We start from the raw sequence: 19425 nt of genomic DNA on the forward strand, positions 1-19425 counted from the left end.
TACCCAATTCTACACCCACAGCTGATCCAGAGGAAGGCAAAAAACCCCAGCAGAGCATAGTCCAATTTGCTACAGCAGGGGAAAAAATTCCTTCCTGATCCCTGGAGAGGCAATCGGATTTTTCCCTGGATCAACTTTACCTATAAATAAGTACCCCGTTATATTATGTACATTTAGGAAAGTATCCAGGCTTTTTCCTAAAGCAATCTATTGAGCTAGCCAGAACTGCCTGCTAGCAATGATTGCAATAAGTTTGTGCCTGGACATCTGCTTGCAACGATTGCAAGAGGTCTATGCTCGAATGCGTGCTTGCAATGATTGCAAGAGGTCTATGCTCAAATGCGTACTTGCAACGATTGCAAGAAGTCTAAGCTTGGATGCGTGCTTGCAACGATTGCAAGAAGTCTATGCTTGGATGCATGTTTGCAACGATTGCAAGAAGTCTATGCTTGAATGCGTACTTGCAACAACTGCAAGACGTCCATGCTTGAATGGGTGCTTGCAACGATTGCAAGAAGTCTATGCTTAAATGCGTGCTTGCAACGATTGCAAGAAGTCTGTGCCTGGAAATGTGTTTGCAATGATTGCACGGAGTGTAGGAATTTAATCTAATATAGATCAGACCGTGGAGAGTACGAAATGAACCCGGTATGAATCGATTTGCTGATGAGACGACTGGAATTGAAACGGGTTGTAGCGTGTATGAAAACAAAACTGAGCCGAATCTTTGTAACTATATGTGATGAATCCTGATAGGAACCGGTCGTAAGGTGTATGAAAGGAAACCAAGATGCATTGGATTTTGCGACTATCAGGGGGAGTAGCAGTGAGGCAAAGGTTTTAACGAACGAATCGAGACCCTTGGCTGAAATTCGAAGCATGAAGGATCGATCTATAGTGAGTGTCGGACTTGGAGGAATGACAGGCAACATGCGAACGATACCTGTAATGCTGAAATGACGGGTGCGAACCAATGTATTGTTGGTATGAGTGGATTAGTCTCAAGTGACAAGTGTGTGAAGTGAATGAGTGAAATGTTTGCCGTGACATGGCTGACTGCGATAAACTAAGTTTCAGACAATAAGTGACGAGTTGAACTGTGGAGCATGTAACGAAATGCGACCGAGCCAATTGGGAACAAAACAACTGGAGCAAGCCGGAAAGGAATCGGTGCATCTCGGATGCGACCGATTCGAATCGGGGCACGGTATATGACGGTCAAATTAATGAAATATCTGTCATGACAGAGGCATAAGTCGGTCGTGCCGCGACTGCGACTGATGATGAACTGGACTCTGGAGCATGCACTGAAATGAGGCTAAAGCACTGGGGCACACCGTAACGAATCGGTGCATCACGTATGCAACTGGATTTGAAACGGAGCACGGTACGTGGTGGTGGAATTATTTTGATTGCCATGACAGAGGCACGAATCGATCATGCCGCTGTTGCGACTGACCGTTAACCGTGCATGCTCTGGAGCATGTACTGAAATGTGGCTGAAATACCTGGGGTGCGCCGAGACGAATTAGCGCACAATGCGACTGGATTCGTATCGGAGCGTGATACGTGACAGTGAAATGATTTCCCATGACAGAGACATGAATCAGAGAACCGAAACCTGCAACCGACAATGAATCCTGACTCTGGCGCATGTACTGAAATGAGGCTGTAAACAACTGGGGCACATCGGAACGAATTGGTGCATCGAGGATGCAACTAGATTCGAATCGGAGCGCGATGAGTGACAGTGAAATGAGTGACAAAGTTTGCCATGACAAAGGCCTGAATCGGTCGTGCCGCGATTGCGACTGACCACGAACGGGACTCTGGCGCATGTACTGAAATGAGGCCAAAAAAATACCTGGGGCACGCCGGAACGAATTGGTGCATCGTAGATGCGACTGGATTCGTATTGGAACGTGATACGTGACAGTGAAATGATTTCCCATGACAGAGGCATGAATCGGTGCGCCGCAACCTGCGACTGACAACGAACGGGACTCTGGAGCATGTACTGAAATGAGGCCGAAAAATACCTGGGGCACGCCCGACGAATTGGTGCATCGTAGATGCGACTGGATTTGTATCGGAACGTGATATGTGACAGTGAAATGATTTACCATGACAGAGGCATGAGTCGGTGACTCAACAAATGGGACTCTGGAGCATGTACTGAAATGAGGCCGAAAAAACAACTGGGGCGCACCGGGACAAATCGGTGCATTGTGGATGCGACTGGATTCGAATCGGAGCGCGGCAGGTGAGAGTGAAATGGTTTGAAATGATCCGACATGGTTTGAAATGGTTCGGCCTTGGCATGGCATTGACCAGTGCCCATCAAATCCACAAAACACATCGATTAGTCTGTGGAGCATAAAAACAGTGAGACGCCTAAACGAAGCTGTGTCTTTGCGTCGGTGTGAGGTACACAAAAACAAAGAAATGTTTGGTATGATAACGTAACGAGTAGTAGACAGACGTCGCGGCTGTGTGTAGGGTTTTACGAATGACTCGTAAGTTTGATATTGAGGTTTAGTGACGAGACATTTACAATGTATGAAATGACAAGTCAACTGAAAAAACCCTACCTGCGACAGCCGAATTGACGCGTTAGTACGTAAATTTGTGAACGGGAACGAGGACCTCGAACAACTACGAAGCGGTAACTCACGGACGCTAACGAGTTTCGAAGAGTCGGCCTAGTGACGTCGTGCCGCGCACAGGAAACCGACAAAGACCACAGGTGAGCGGGCTGGTTAAATACCCCCCGGGCTCCTCCCATAAATTCAGGCCACCATACTGGCCTTCCTACACATTATATATATATATATATATATATATATATATATATATATATATATATATATGTATATATATATATATGTATGTATATGTGTGTGTGTAGATGTGATTTATGATCAGTAACAGCTTCTTTTTTAGAGGTATTTTTCCATTGAGCGCTAGGATCAGTAATATATATATTTTGTATTATATTGTTAATATTTGTATTACAGATGTGCACAGATTGATTGCACTAATGAGGTGGCACAGGTGGGCACAGATATGCTCTGAGGTGGCACAGATGGGCACTGATGAGGTGGCACAGATGGGCACTGATATGCACTGATTTATTGCACAGATGTGTACTGATTGTACAGATGCACACTGTTGAGGTGGCACAAATGGGCGCTATTGAGGCGGCACAAATGGGCACTGTTGAGGCAGCACAAATGGGCACTGATGGGTCGGCACCGATGTGCACTGATTGCTCAGATGGGCACTGTTGAGGTGGCACAGATGGGCACTGTTGAGGTGGCACGGTTGGGCACTGTTGAGGCGGCACAGATGTGCACTGATTGATTGCACAGATGTGCACTGATGAGAGGACAGATGGGCACTGATTGGTACAGATGGGCACTGATTGGTACAGATGGGCACCAATTGGTACAGATGGGCACCGATGGGCACAGACGGTGCACTGATGGGCACAGACGGTGCACTGATGGGCACAGATGGTGCACTGATGGCACAAGTGGGCACTGATGCGCACAGGTGGGCACTGATGCGCACAGGTGGGCACAGATGGCACTAGATAGGTCACTGTGGGCACTGATTGGGCACTGTTTGGGCACACTTGTGTTTTGCAGCAGCAGCTTTAACTCAGATTCTCTCTCCTCACACGCTGTCTCTGTGTGAGGAGAGAGAGCCGGCAATAAGAGATGATCTCATATGTTTACATTTGAGATCATCTCTCACTAGTGGCGGCAATCGCGCTGTAAATGGCCGCTGTGATTGGCCGCTTACAGTGATCTGTGATTGGCTGTGTCCAGGGGACACGACCAACACAGATTTTCCCCAGTGCGGACTTGCGGGAGCGCGCAGGGAGCCAGGAAAGGGGAGCGCTTCAATAGACGTAGTCCCGGCAATGTAGATCTGCGCTGTAGCCGTCATTTGGCTATAGCACGGATCTCAGGAGGTTAAACACCAAATCCCGTCTCTCTCTATATTTTTAGCCAGGTTAAAAGCTTTCTTCAAAGATGTTTTGGTATATCCTCTCTGTAATAGTCTTCTAGTCAGTTCATCTGCTTCCATCTGAAAATACACTGTTCTTATCATGTTTGTATGTTTTGGATCATATTTTGATTCTGTTTTATCTCAAGAAATCCTTTGTGGACTTATTTTAAAAAAGGAATAAGAAATAGTTATATTGTACCTTTAATTCATTTGAATGGTTGCCTTCAAAGTCCCATTTTAGAGGTCCAAAATTGTATACTATGCATCATTTTCATAATAGCAGATTATGCCAACCACACCCTTGGTCACATAGTTTTCCTTCTTGGCTGTCTCTGAAAAAGGCGTTTGCTTGAGCAGAAAGTCAATTTGTGATTGGCAGAGCCACCTGTAGGACTCTATTGTTGGTGTATTGGAGTGGAGGTGGTATAATTGAGCTGCAGGATAATCGGGGAACTGGAGAAAGTGCAGAGAAGGGCAACCAAACTGATAAGAGGCATGGAGGAGCTCAACTATAAGGAAAGATTAGAGGAACTGAATTTATTCTATCTTGATAAGAGGAGATTAAGGGGGGATATGATCAACATGCACAAATACATAAGTGGTCCATATAGTGAACTCGGTGTTGTGTTATTCACTTTACGTTCATCACAGAGGACAAGGGGGCACTCTTTACGTCTAGAGGAAAAAAGATTTCATCTCCAAATACGGAAAGGTTTCTTCACAGTTAAGCCGCGTACACACGGGCGGACTGTATGGCCAACTTAGTCCGTCAGACAATCCGACGGACAGTCCGTCCTACTTTCGAATGAACGGACTTGACCACACACGGATGCAAAACAGTCCGTCGAAAGTTTGCGCGATGACGTGTACAGCACGTACGACGGGACTAGAAATAGGAAGTCCAATACACAGCAATGCAACCTTTCACCGTGTAAATCCTTTCTGAGCATGTGCCATACTTAGTCCGTCGAACTAGCCTACTCACGAGCGGATTGTCCGCTGAAACCAAAGTACGACAGACAATATTACGGAAATTCCGAAATACTAAGGCCGCGTACACACGGGCGGACTGTTCGCCCAACTTTGTCCGCTGAACAGTGTTTGGGCGGACAGTCCGCTTGTGTGTGGGCTTTCAGCGGACAGTTTCAGCGGACAGTTGGACGGACAAGGTTTTTCGGAATTTCCGAAAAACTGTCCGCTGAAACCTTGTTTCAGCGAACAGTCCGCTCATGTGTAGGCTTGTTCGTCAAACAAAGTTGCGCGCATGCTCAGAAAGGATTTTCACGCTGAAAGCTATAATGCAGTGTATAGGACGTCGTATTTTTCGTCCCGTCGTACGTGCCGTTCACGTCATCGCGCACGGTTTCAGCAAACTGTTCGTTCGTCGTGTGTGGCCATGTCCGTCCATGCTAATTTTGAGCGGACTGTTTGCCGAAACTGTTGGACGGACAAAGTTGGGCGAACAGTCCGCCCGTGTGTACGCGGCCTTAGTCCGCCAGACTGCACGCTGAAAAAGTCCGCTGAAGCCCACACATGAGCGGACTGTCCGCTGAAATGCGTTTCGACGGACTAAGTTGGCCAGACAGTCCGCCCGTGTGTACGCGGCTTAAGAGTTGTGAAAATGTGGAAAAGACTCCCTCCAGAGGTGGTTCTGGCCAGCTCAGTAGATTGCTTTAAAAAAGACCTGGATTCTTTCCTGAATGTACATAATATAACTGGGTACTGACATTTATAGGTAAATTTGATCCAGGGAAAATCCGATTGCCTCTCGGGGGATCAGGAAGACATTTTTTCTGTGCTATAGCAAATTGTATCATGCTTTGCTGGGGATTTTCGCCTTCCTCTGGATCAACTGTGGGTGAAGGATTGTGTATATGGGATTGTATTTTTCTTTTTTTTTCTTTTGGTTAAAATAGATGGATTTGTGTCTTCTTTCAACCTGACTAACTATGTAACTATGTAACATTAGGGAGCAAACATGCAATATAGAGAACCTATCTTCTCCCACGCTAGCATTGAGATTGCGATATGGAATTGCAGTTTGCTGCAGTCTTTTACCCTGATTTGCAGAACTTACTTTAACTGGTTCACCTTGGTTGTTGAAAGGTGTCTGCAAAGGTGCCTCCATAGGCACATGAAAACTTCTCCTGGGGGCACTAGCGTTGGTGTGCCACAACAGTGTTTCACCCAAAATGCTGTTTGTACCTAAGTTAAACATAAGACATATTAATGTCTTATAATTTAACTATAACAAATAAAATATAATTATATATAATAATATGGCACTTACAAATGCCTTCTTTGATTAAGCATACCACAGTGTCACAAGATATCGACTGTTTTAGATGGGATATCAAAAGAGCACTCTGTCCTTTTGTGGATGGCCTAAGGGTATTTAACTGCTTGCCGACCGTCTCTTGCCGATACACCTCGGCAGAATAGCACGGCTGGGAAAAACAATGTATGGGTACGTTGTTCCCTTTAAAAGCCGCTATGGGAGTACGTGCGCCTGTCGCAAGGCAGGGATCTCGATGCACGTGGCCTGGTGGGCGCGAGAGACTGCACATGGGAGAGGAGAACAACCATATGTCTCCTCCCCTAGTCAGTCCTATCCCCATACAGTTAGAACACATTCAGGGAACACACATTTAACCGCTTAATCGCCGCCTAATGTTAATCCATTCCCTACCAGTGACATTTACACAGTAATCGGTGAATTTTTATAGCTCTGATTGCTGTGTAAATGTAAGTGGTCCCAAAAATGTTTCAAAAGTGTCCGATCTGTCCTCCGCAATGTCACAGTACTGCTAAAAATCGCAGAATGCCGCCATCATTACTAGTAAAAAAAATAAAAATGCTAAAAAAAATCCCTTTTTTTGTAAACACTATAACTTTTGCGCAAACCAATATATATTATTGTGATTTTTTTATTTATTTTTTACCAAAAATATGTAGAAAAATACATATCGGCCTAAATTGAGAAAAAAAAGGTTTTTTATATATTTTTGGGGGATTTTTATTATAGCAAAAAGTTAAAAATATTGTTGTTGGTTTTGTCTTTCTTTTTTTGTTTAAAGCTCAAAAAATAAAAAACACAGAGGTGATTAAATACCACCAAAGGAAAGCTCTATTTATGGGGAAAAAGGACGCACATTTTATTTGGGTATGGCATTGCATGACCGTGCAATTGTCAGTTAAAGCGCCACAGTGCCAAATTGTAAAAAGTGCTCTGGTCAGAAAGGGGGGTAAAATCTTCCAGGGCTGAAGTGGTTAAAGCTGGAAAGCTAATCTGGGCAGCTAGTGACTTTGAACTAAAACCCACTGGTAAGTACAGCAGAATCAGCTTTACAACTTTAGGTACTCCCTTCACTCAACCGCAGTAGATTGCTCCTTTGGCTGCTAAAGATGATATCTTGTGATAGCATGAATATACTTGACCCAAGTGGATGTTTGTAAGGGCCAGTTCACACCATAGAAACGCAGTCCGGATGCGTTCCAGGTGCTTTTCTGCATGTGCATTTTTGATGCATTCCAGTGCGTTTTTGATGCATATTTGGTGTAGTCCAGTGCCCCCCCCCCTCAATTTTTTCTTAACCTTAAAAAAGGACAAGTGTGTTGCAGTGCATCTTTGGTGCATTTAGGTGCGTTCCAGTGTGTTTTTGATGCATTTTACAGCATTCCAGTTAGGTCCAGTGCAGAAAAAATGCAGCATGCATGTTATACTCTTTTTCTGGAACTGCAAGGATTGGTGTGAACTATGCCATTGAAAACCATATAACCTACTTTCCATGCGTTTTTGATGCAGAAAAAAACGCACTGGACTGTATGTGGTGTGAACTGGCCTTTAGTGAAACATTGCTTATATATATATATATATATATATATATATATATATATATATATATATATATATATATAGATAGATAGATAGATAGATAGATTTATAATATATTTATAAATGAATATATATAATATATTTATTTATAATATATTTATAAATGAATATATATAATATATAATAAATCGTGTATAATAATATAATCTTTTTCTTTTTTTTTTTCTCCTGTGCGATAAGGTGCGTTTTGGGCTTTTTTTAGGTATATGTCTTTATAAAATTATGCCAATGCGTAATCTTCTAAAATATTTTTATAAGCTTAATGCCACATGACCAATTAATCTGTCTAATGCACCTTGCGTCTTTTCATAGGAAAAACATTCTTCCCTGTTGCTTGAGATGGATCAACTGGATAAAGATAAGCTGTTTTCTGAGAAGTTGGCTGGTCAGCTTCAAGACAGCGTGAATAAACAGAAAAAAAAGATTAGTGAACATGAGGAGGAATTGGACAGAAAAGAGCAAGAACATAAGGTTGGTAGATTCAGCATAGTATCTTTGATATGTTTGGTCTGGTCGTATCATAACTAGGGATGAGCAGAACACCTCCGATTCGGTTCGCAGCAGAACATGCGAACATGCGAAAATTTTGTTCGAACACGCGAACACTGTTAAATTCTATGGGACACGAACATGAAAAATCAAAAGTCCTAATTTTAAAGGCTTATATGCAAGTTATTGCCATAAAAAGTGTTTGGGGACCTGGGTCCTGCCCCAGGGGACATGTATCAATGCAAAAATAAAGTTTTTAAAATGTCTGTTTTTTCGGGGAGCAGTGATTTGAATAATGCTTAACGTGAAACAATAAAAATGAAACATTTCTTTAATATCTTGCCTGGAGGGTGTCTATAGTATGCCTGTAAAGTGGCACAGTTTTCCCATGTTCAAAACATTACCACAGCAAAAAAAAATAATGTAAAAATGCTTGTGGCTGTAATGTATTGTCGGGTCCCTGCAATGTAGATGAAAATCATTGAGAAAAACGGCATGCCCCAGCCCATTACCAGGCCCTTTGGGTTTGGTATGGATATCAAGGGGAACCCTGCACCCAAATTAAAAACAAAAAATTCCATGAGGGGCCCCCAGGCACTGACTATATACTCGGAACAGAAGTATATATACTATATGACCTGCCCTATATACTCTGCAGAAAATTGGGCCTTAGGTGTTGGTGGTACCAGAACACTGTAAGCTCTCAGTTACTCTTGGTGTGTGCAGGAACAGGCTCTGCTGTGAAATATTAGATCAAAAATTGTAATTACATGCCCCTGTTAAACAGGAGCAGTCAAATTGGGCCTTTGGTGGTGGTGGTGCCACAACACTGTAACCCCTCACAGTTACTCTTGTTGGGCGCAAGGAACGGGCCCTGCTGTGAAATATTAGATCAAAAATTGTAATTACATGCCCCTGTTAAACAGGGACAGAAAAATTGGACCTTAGGCAGTGGTGGTGGTGCCCTAAACCAAAAATATTGGAAGGTAGCATCATGAAGATTGAGGAGGAATAGGATAGTCACTCAGCATAGACAGTCTGCAAGGGATCCCATATCCATAGAAAAATCAATCAGTTACATCAGCATCAGGTGCTTGATAGCTGCTGATCCAAGAATGATTCATTTTTATGAATGTGAGCCTATCAACGGAGTCTGTGGACAGGCGCACTCTATGATCTGTTACAAACCCTCCAGCAGCACTGAATGTGCATTCAGAAAGGACAGGCTAGTAGCTCAATTGCATACTGAGCAAGTTCTGGCCAGTGGTCCATCCTCAAGAGCCAGTAACCCAGTGGATTGTCTGTTGGAAAGGTCTCCAAGTCTGCTCTTGCCCCTAGATATTCCTGCACCATGTAATGCAGATGCTGGTGATGGTTGCTTGAACCACTCAGGCATCAGTCAGCCGGCCACCTTCTCCACCGCTCTTCTTCTGACTGAATGAAGCCTCAGCAACATGTTGTCCAGCACCAGAAAATTGTAACCTCTTAGGGTTTGGAAATGCATTGCACAAACCTTTCTTCAAGGCCTCCTGTAGATGTTTCATCCTCTGTGAAGACAGGATGAGTTCTGCAACCTTACCCTTGTAACGTGGATCAAGAAGGGTTGCCAGCCAGTAATGATCCCTCTCCTTGATACCACAAATCATAGGGTCCTTTCACAGGCTTTGCAGAATCAGGGGGGCCATGCAGCGTAAATTTGCAGAGGCATTTAATTCTGAGTCCTCTAGTTCACTAAGGATCACATGATCCGTAACAACCTCCTCCTAGCCACTTACAACTCTTTGAGTTTCTGGGGACTGAAAACCATCCCTTGAAGACTGCTGCTGATTGTTATCCTCCACGTCCGTGATGACACATTCCTCCTCCTCTTCTTCCTGTGTGTTTGGCAGGCCCGCAGGAATACTATCTGGATAAAGGGGGTCTTGAGAGGTAAGGAAGACCTCCTCTTCCTCCCACTGTTCTGCCTCAAGTGCCCTGTCCATTATTCCATGAAGCGTGTGCTCCAACAGGAAGACAAAAGGAGACAGTATAACTGATGCGTGCATTGTCGATGCTCACCATCCTCGTGGCCTCCTCAAATGGTGACAGGACAGTGCATGCATCCTTGATCAGTAGCCACTGGCATGGCAAAAAGAAACCAAGGTCCACTGACTCTGTCCTGGTGCCATACTCACACAGGTACTCATTGATGGCCCTCTGCTGCGTGTGCAACCACTGCAGCATTGACAACGTTGAGTTCCACCTGGTGGGCATGTCACAAATGAAGCAGTTGGTGGGTAGGTTGCATTCCCTTTGAATGTCAGCCAGCTGAGCACTGGCATTGTATGACTGGTGGAATTGAACACAGACTCTTCTGGCCTGCCTCAGGAGATTCTATAAGCCTGGGTTCTTGCTCAAGAACCGCTGCACCACCAAATTCGGGATGTGTGCCAAACATGGAACATGGTTCAAGTGTGCCTGTTGGAGGGAGGAGAGAAGGTTGGTGCCATTGTCGCATACAACCATTCCTGGCTGAAGCTCGCGTGGCTTCAACCACCTCTGAGCCTGCCGCTGCAGAGCTGGCAGAATCTCTGCCCCAGTGTGGCTCCTGTCCCCCAAGCAAACCAACTCAAGCACCGCATGGCATCTTTTTGCCTGACTGCTTGCGTAGCCCCTTGAACGCTTACAGGACACCGCTAGTTTAGAGGACAGATCTGCAGAAGAGGCCATAGTGGAAGAAGAAGAGGAGGGGGTGGAGGAGAGAGCTGTGGCAGAATGAGCGCTAGCATTTTGGAGATGGGGTGGTGGAACAAGCTTCAACAATTTTGAACCCTGTCCTGCATCCTTGCCAGCTGAGTTACCCAGTGTGCAGTGAAGGAAAGGTAACGTCCCTGCCCATGCCTGCTAGACCACGAGTCAGAGGTAATATGTACCTTAATGCTGACTGCCCTGTCCAATTAGGCCAAAACTTTGCCTGCCACATGCTGGCAGAGAGCTGGAATGGCCTTCCGTGAAAAGAAATGGCCTTTTGGAACCTGCCACTGAGGTATATTCCACAAATTCACTGAAATTCTTTTTACGGTTTAGTAACTTGGGTAGGGGAATTTGCCTGCTAATATCAGATGGTGGTGTACTGGTAGCAGATTGGCTGCAAGTACTTGGGACACCTATTGCTATACCTTCATTCCTCTCAGTGCAGGTTTTTGAGAGGACTGGAGGTATAGTGGGGTTGGGGATCCCAGACGAGAAGCAAGGAGAAGTCTGCTTTTTTCTTTTATGTGGGTCTTTCAAGTGCTGTTGCCAACAGACTGCATGGGAGGTTGCCATATGTCTGGTCAAGCATGTGGTGCCCAAGCGGCTGCTGTTTTGGCCACGCTTGATCCACTTCAGACATAGGTTGCAAACAGCAATGGTGCGATCTGCTGCACACGTGTCAAAAAAGGCCCACACCAAGAAACTTTTCACAATCAGTGGGGATTCAGCAGCGCTCTGCACCTGCGGAGCCCTGCGGTGTGATGCAGTAGGGTGGCTGCCCTTAAGCTGCCCCCTAGAGGACATTCTGCCTCATTGGTGTTGTGCCGCCTCCTCCTTTCTTCTATCAGGCACCCAAGTAGTCAGTGACCTCATCATCCCCTTCCTCCTTGTCACTGGAGCAAACTTGGCAGTATGCTGCAGCTGGGGGAACATGACTGCCAGTTTCTTGTCCCTCTTGGGCACCCCCTCTCTCTAGGCTCACGTTACACCCTTCCTCAACCTGGGAACCAACATCGAAGCCATCAAATTGCTGCACATCCTCCAGCAGCATGTACCCAACACTGTGGTCGAATAGTTCAGAGGACTTCTCCATGCATGATGGTGAGGCTACGGAAGGAGTGGCTGTGGACAAGGAGACGCTGGAATAGGCTGCTTTGACAGCTGCATTGGAAGGCAAACTACTCTGAGCCTGGGTGACAGGATGAGGAGGATGAGGATGGCTTTGTTATCCACTCCACCAACTCTTCTGCTCAATAACACGGCCAGCAGCAGAAAAAAAAGACAAGCGTGCCCCATGGCCACCTGCAGAGGATGCACCATGTCCATGACCAGCAATGTTGACTGTAGACACAGAGGCTGCTTGCCCTCTTTTAGTGGCCTGTGAGTGTCTGCCTCTCCTTGGTTTGATGATTTATATTTTGTTTTGCAACACCACACTACACTGTATTGTACACCACCAGAAAAGTAGTAGCAACTGTACTATGGCTGCGCTGTATTGTGTACACCACAAGAAGTGTAGTAGCAACTGCACTACGGTTGCACTGTATTGTGTACGGGCTACACCACCAGAAGTGTAGTAGCAACTGCGTTACAGCTGTACTGTATTGTGTACACCACCAGACGTGTAGTAGCAACTGCACTACGGCTGCACTGTATTATGTACACCACCAGAAAAGTAGTAGCAACTGCACTACAGCTGCACTGTATTGTGTACTGTGTAAACCACTAGAAAAGTAGTAGCAACTGCAGTACGGCTGCACTGTATTGTGTACTATGTACACCACCAGAAAAGTAGTAACAACTGTACTACGGCTGCACTGTGTGTACACCACCAGATAAGTAGTAGCAACTGCACTACGGTTGCACTGTATTGTGTACTGCCTACACCACCAGAAGTGTAGTAGCAACTGCATTACAGCTGCACTGTATTGTGTACTGCGTAAACCACTAGAAAAGTAGTAGCAACTGCAGTATGGCTGCACTGTATTGTGTACACCACCAGAAGTGTAGTAGCAACTGCACTACGGCTGCACTGTATTGTGTACTGTGTACACCACAAGAAGTGTAGTAGCAACTGTACTATGGCTGCACTGTATTGTGTACACCACCAGAAAAGTAGTAGCAACTGCACTATGGCTGCACTGTATTGTGTACACCATCAGAAAAGTAGTAGCAACTGCACTACGGCTGCACTGTATTGTGTACTATGTAAACCACCAGAAAAGTAGTAGCAACTGCAGTACGGCTGCACTGTATTGTGTACTGTGTACACCACCAGAAAAGTAGTAGCAACTGTACTACGGCTGCACTGTATTGTGTACACCACAAGAAGTGTAGTAGCAACTGCACTATGGTTGCACTGTATTGTGTACTGTCTACACCACCAGAAGTGTAGTAGCAACTGCGTTACAGCTGCACTGTATTGTGCACTGCGTAAACCACTAGAAAAGTAGTAGCAACTGCAGTACGGCTGCACTGTATTGTGTTCACCACCAGAAGTGTAGTAGCAACTGTACTACAGCTGCACTGTATTGTGTACTGTGTACACCACAAGAAGTGTAGTAGCAACTGTGCTATGGCTGCACTGTAATGTGTACACCACCAGAAAAGTAGTAGCAACTGCACTACGGCTGCACTGTATTGTGTACACCACAAGAAGTGTAGTAGCAACTGCACTAGGGTTGCACTGTATTGTGTACTGTCTACACCACCAGAAGTGTAGAAGCAACTGCGTTACAGCTGCACTGTATTGTGTACTGCGTAAACCACTAGAAAAGTAGTAGCAACTGTACTACAGCTGCACTGTATTGTGTACTGTGTACACCACAAGAAGTGTAGTAGCAACTGTACTATGGCTGCACTGTATTGTGTACACCACCAGAAAAGTAGTAGCAACTGCACTACGGCTGCACTGTATTTTGTACACCACAAGAAGTGTAGTAGCAACTGCACTACGGTTGCACTGTATTGTGTACTGTCTACACCACCAGAAGTGTAGTAGCAACTGCGTTACAGCTGCACTGTATTGTGTACTGCGTAAACCACTAGAAAAGTAGTAGCAACTGCAGTACAGCTGCACTGTATTGTGTACACCACCAGAAGTGTAGTAGCAACTGCACTACAGCTGCACTGTATTGTGTACTGTGTACACAACAAGAAGTGTAGTAGCAACTGTACTATGGCTGCATTGTATTGTGTACACCACCAGAAAAGTAGTAGCAACTGCACTATGGCTGCACTGTATTGTGTACTGTGTACACCACCAGAAAAGTAGTAGCAACTGCACTATGATTGCACTGTATTGTGTACACCATCAGAAAAGTAGTAGCAACTGCACTACGGCTGCACTGTATTGTGTACTATGTAAACCACCAAAAAAGTAGTAGCAACTGCACTACGGCTGCACTGTATTGTGTACTGTGTACACCACCAGAAAAGTAGTAGCAACTGTACTACAGATGTACTGTATTGTGTACACCACCAGAAGTGTAGTAGCAACTGCACTACGGCTGCACTGTGTGTACACCACCAGAAAAGTAGTAGCAACTGCACTATAGCGCGGGGCGTGGACTTGGTCCCCCTGAGCCATGATTGGCACCCCGCCTTTGGCCAATTATGGCTCTCTTAGCAAAGGGTACTGGGATTGACTAAAGCATGCAGGTCAGGTGCATGCTTTGGCCAATCATCTACAGCAATGCACTGTGATCTCGCATTGCATTTCGGGGCATTCCGCGGTGCACACATTTTCCACTAATGCCCTATAATGTTCGTTCTTCAGCGAACGGGCTAACACCGATGAGCTGGAGCATTGAGCTCATCCCTAATCATAACTAGTGATCAGGGAACCTAACAAAGTTCCATTTGCTAGACATTCACAAACACAGAATATATCTCCCAAATTCCAGTAAAGTCTATTGGAGTCAAATCTTGTCATTTGTTTTCCTGGCCTTTTTTTGTCAATTTGCAACCTTTTGTTTAACATAGACATGGGTGGCCAGATACTGCCATAGGGGACATATTTTAATTATGACATTCATCAGTGAGCAGGTCTTTTAATGAGGCTTGAAGGGCGACATGTCTTAAAGCGGCATGTGAAGTTGTGCTCCTGTATGATGTACTCCACCACAGTGTTTACAATGTGACACAAGGCAGCATTTGGGAAGTTCTTTAGTGCCAATAATGATACCTCCATCATGTGTCAGCAATAATTGAGCACTAATGTTCACACTTACCCCATAAATTCCCTTTGCAAACAAAAACTCTCCTAGCACAATCCCTGGACACCTCAAACTTCCCCTCCCAAATCCCCAACTCCCAGCACAACTTCCCACCAAATCCCTTCCACTAGCACTAATCCTTCCCCCCAAATGTCCTCTCCTACCAAAAATACACCCTCCTAGTACAACTCCCTCACCCTCCAAATCCACAACTCCCAGCACAAATTCCCACCAAATCCCTTCCACTAGCACTAATCCTTCCCCCCAAATGTCCTCTCCTACCAAAAATACACCCTCCTAGTACAACTCCCTCACCCTCCAAATCCCCAACTCCCAGCACAAATTTCCCCCAAATTCTTTCTCCTAGCACTAATCCCCCCCCCCCCCCCTCATCTCCACTCCTAACACAAATCATATCCAATCATCCCTACTAGTACAGTTTCCCCCAAATCCACCTTCCTAACAGAAATCTACACTCCTAGTAGAAGTACCCCCTCCAAATCCCCAACGTCCAGCACAAATTACCCCCAAATCCCTTCTCCTAGCACTAATCCGCCCCGCCCAATTTCTGCGCCTAGCACAAATTCCCCCAATCATCCCTACTAGCAACCCCCCCCCCAAATCCCCCTTCCTTATAGAAATCCACCCTCCTAGTACAATTCCCCCCCCCCCAAATCACCCCTTTTAGCGCAAACCCCCAAATCCGCAACATGCCCAGGGCAACCGCCCTTCCTGCCCCTTTTCCTGGTCCTGGTTATATTTACCTGCTCAATGGTACCTGTGCAATGGTTTTATACAGAGCAGCCCCAATCCTCCTCTTATTGGGTCTCACCGGTGCTCCTGGCTCCTCCCCTGTTCCAAGTGCCCACCATAGCAAGCTACTTGCTATAGGGGCACTCCTGTGGTATATGGACACACAGTGTGGCTTTGACCCACCCCCTCCGCTTTCTCCTTACTGGCTGTGAATGCCAATGACTTTCGCTGCTGTCTCTGAGCCTATAAGAAGGGAGAGAGCTCCGGCTCTTGCACACTTCGCTGGATTGAGATGGAGCTTAGGTAAGTATGGGGGGGGGGCTGCAGTTTTTTTTAACTTCATGCAGAGAAGAGAATGCATTAACTAGATGCTGACCGCCGGCCGCCAAATGATGGCCAGGCGGCGCACCTATTGTGGCGGGAGGCCGTCATATGACGGCCTCCCATTTAAACAGGGAATGCGCGCGATCGTGCGCACGCATCCCTGTTTCTTCGGTGCCGGCGTGTCACGGAGACACCACTCGCCACCGAAGGGGGTGAACAGCCATTGGTTATGGCTGTTTACCACGTGATCGGCCGTGATGAAGTCACGGCCGATCACAGATGGTCACACCCCGACTGTGCACGGCGCATACGCGCGATCGTGAGTGCGCTGCGCGTGCACGTCGGTGGCGACGTGTTTCCCGGGAACACTGCTCGTCACCGACGCTGGTAAACAGCCATTGGCCGGCTGTTTACCCACGTGATCGGCTGTGATCCTTTCACAGCCGATCACTAAAATGTAAACAAACCGCGGTAACGAGATGAGAGGAGATTACGGTAACATCTCGTTACCGCCTAGTGTACACCAATCACACTGATTGCCTGCCTGCCCCCCCCCCCAATAAAGAGGACCTGTCACCACCCCTCATAGTACCTGTCAATCACAGTCCATCAGAGTACCTGTCACAGTCCATCAGAGTATTTGAGTACCTGTCACAGCCCATCAGAGTACCGGAGTACCTGTCACAGCCCATCAGAGTACCTGAGTACCTGTCCCAGCCCATCAGAGTACCCGAGTACCTGTCCCAGCCCATCAGAGTACCCGAGTACCTGTCTCAGCCCATCAGAGTACCCGAGTACCTGTCCCAGCCCATCAGAGTACCCGAGTACCTGTCCCAGCCCATCAGAGTACCCGAGTACCTGTCCCAGCCCATCAGAGTACCCGAGTACTTGTCACGGCCCATCAGGGTACCCTAGTACCTGTCATGGTCCATCAGGGTACCCAAGTACCTGTCACAGTCCATCAGGGTACCCGAGTACCTGTCACAGTCCATTAGAGTACCGAGTACCTGTCACAGTTCATTAGAGTACCGAGTACCTGTCACAGTCCATTAGAGTACCGAGTACCTGTCACAGTCCATTAGAGTACCGAGTACCTGTCACAGCCCATCTGAGTACCCGAGTATCTGTCACAGCCCATCTGGGTACCCGAGTACCTGTCACAGTCCATTAGAGTACCGAGTACCTGTCACAGTCCATTAGGGTACCCGAGTACCTGTTCCAGTCCATCTGAGTACCCGAGTACCTGTCAGTTCATCTGAGTACCCGAGTACCTGTGAGTTCATCTGAGTACCCGAGTACCTGTCACAGTCCATATGAGTACCTGTCACCGCCCTTCAGAGTACCCAAATACCAGTCACCAAACCATCAGAGTACCTGTCACCAGGCCATCAGAGTACCCGAGTACCTGTCACCAGGCCATCAGAGTACCCGAGTACCTGTCACCAGGCCATCAGAGTACCCGAGTACCTGTCACCAGCCCATCAGAGTACCCGAGTACCTATTTGCAGCCCATGTCTCATAGAATATACGTTGGGGTGTTTGCTTTCCAAAATGGGGTCATTTTGTGGGTAATTTCACTGTCCTGGTGGTCCAGGACCTTCAAAAGTGTGATGGGTAGGAATGAAATGAGATGTGTCATTTATGCTCCTAGAACGCCTGAACATACTACTTCAATGTTCGGCCTCTTTATGTGGCCAGGCTGTGTAAAAGTCCTACACATGTAGTATCGCCATACTCGGGAGTAGTAGCAAAATGTATTTTGGGGTGTAATTTTTGCTATATACATGCTATGTGTTAGAAATATCTTATAAATTGACAATTTTGTGTAAAAAAAAATGCGTTTTAATTTTTTTCCGCATATTCCAAAAACGTATGGAAAAAAATTAACCATTCAAAAGACTCATTATGCCTCACAGATTATACGTTGGGGTGTTTGCTTTCCAAAATGGGGTCATTTTATGGGAAATTCCATTGTCCTCATCTCTGAGAAATAGCCTCCTTCTGTAAAACTGCAAATGCTGTAATATTATTCTATATTGGTAATCTGCAATATATTACATTTTTGGTTTTGGTTTTAGACATGATTTAATGTAAAATTTTGGAAGTCAGGACCTTAATACCAAAGTTACATATAGTTACATAGTAGTTGAGGTTGAAAAAAGACACACGTCCATCAAGTCCAACCAATGTGGTTATAGGTCAGTATTGCATTGTATATACCTGTATGTTGTGGTCGGTCAGGTGCTTATCTAATAGTTTTTTGAAACTCTCGATGCTCCCTGCTGAGACCTTTGCCTGTGGAAGGGAATTCCACATCCTTGCCACTCTTACAGTAAAGAACCCTCTACCTAGTTTAAGGTTAAACCTCTTTTCTTGCCTTGTTAAACTCCCTTCCGCAAAATAGTTTTATCCCTAGTTTGGGGTCACCAGTACGGTATTTATATAAATTCAGTGCTCGCAACCTTTCCTCGTGACTAATATCCTCCAGACCCTTTATTAGCTTTGTTGCCCTTCTTTGTACTCGCTCCATTTCCAGGACATGCTTCCTGAGGACTGGTGCCCAGAACTGGACAGCATATTCCAGGTGCTGCCGGAACAGAGTCTTGTAGAGCGGTAGGTTTTATCTCTGTTGAGTTGAGCAGAAGACACTTGTTTGGGTCTTTGTATGAGGTCAAGACTAGACAAGTCATGTACCTCCACCTCTATCTAATGAGAATTGCAGGGGAAGGTGGGCAATGGGGGCAAGTGGGACTTTATATGAAGCATGCAGTCTCAGGGACAACCATCAATAGTATATATACAAAAATTATATGTTTATTTTGGCACATTAGGACCATAAATATCAGGATATAAACAATAATTGATAGTGGTAATATAACCTATACATTTAATCTATATAAACATACATGTTGATTAATAACATATCAAAGCAATGACTACAATAGTCAGAATACTAGAACTGACCCTCAGACTCTTTGATCTGCATAGGTGTATTAG

General features: G+C 45.7%; 1 protein-coding gene across 2 annotated transcripts in view; it reads left to right on the forward strand.

Moving 5' to 3' along the window:
• Positions 1–19425, forward strand: part of IFI35 (interferon induced protein 35) — a 247398-nt gene that overhangs the window by 118126 nt on the left and 109847 nt on the right. For both annotated transcript variants that reach the window (XM_077459492.1, XM_077459491.1), the window contains exon 3: positions 8225–8383. In XM_077459492.1, coding sequence (XP_077315618.1) covers positions 8225–8383 — 159 coding nt within the window. The remainder of the gene's footprint in view (positions 1–8224; positions 8384–19425) is intronic.

The sequence above is a fragment of the Lithobates pipiens genome, unplaced genomic scaffold, assembly GCF_037356315.1.
Source record: "Lithobates pipiens isolate NorthernLeopardFrog02 unplaced genomic scaffold, aLitPip1_a1.2 Scaffold_28, whole genome shotgun sequence".
NCBI classification, from domain to species: Eukaryota; Metazoa; Chordata; class Amphibia; order Anura; family Ranidae; genus Lithobates; species Lithobates pipiens.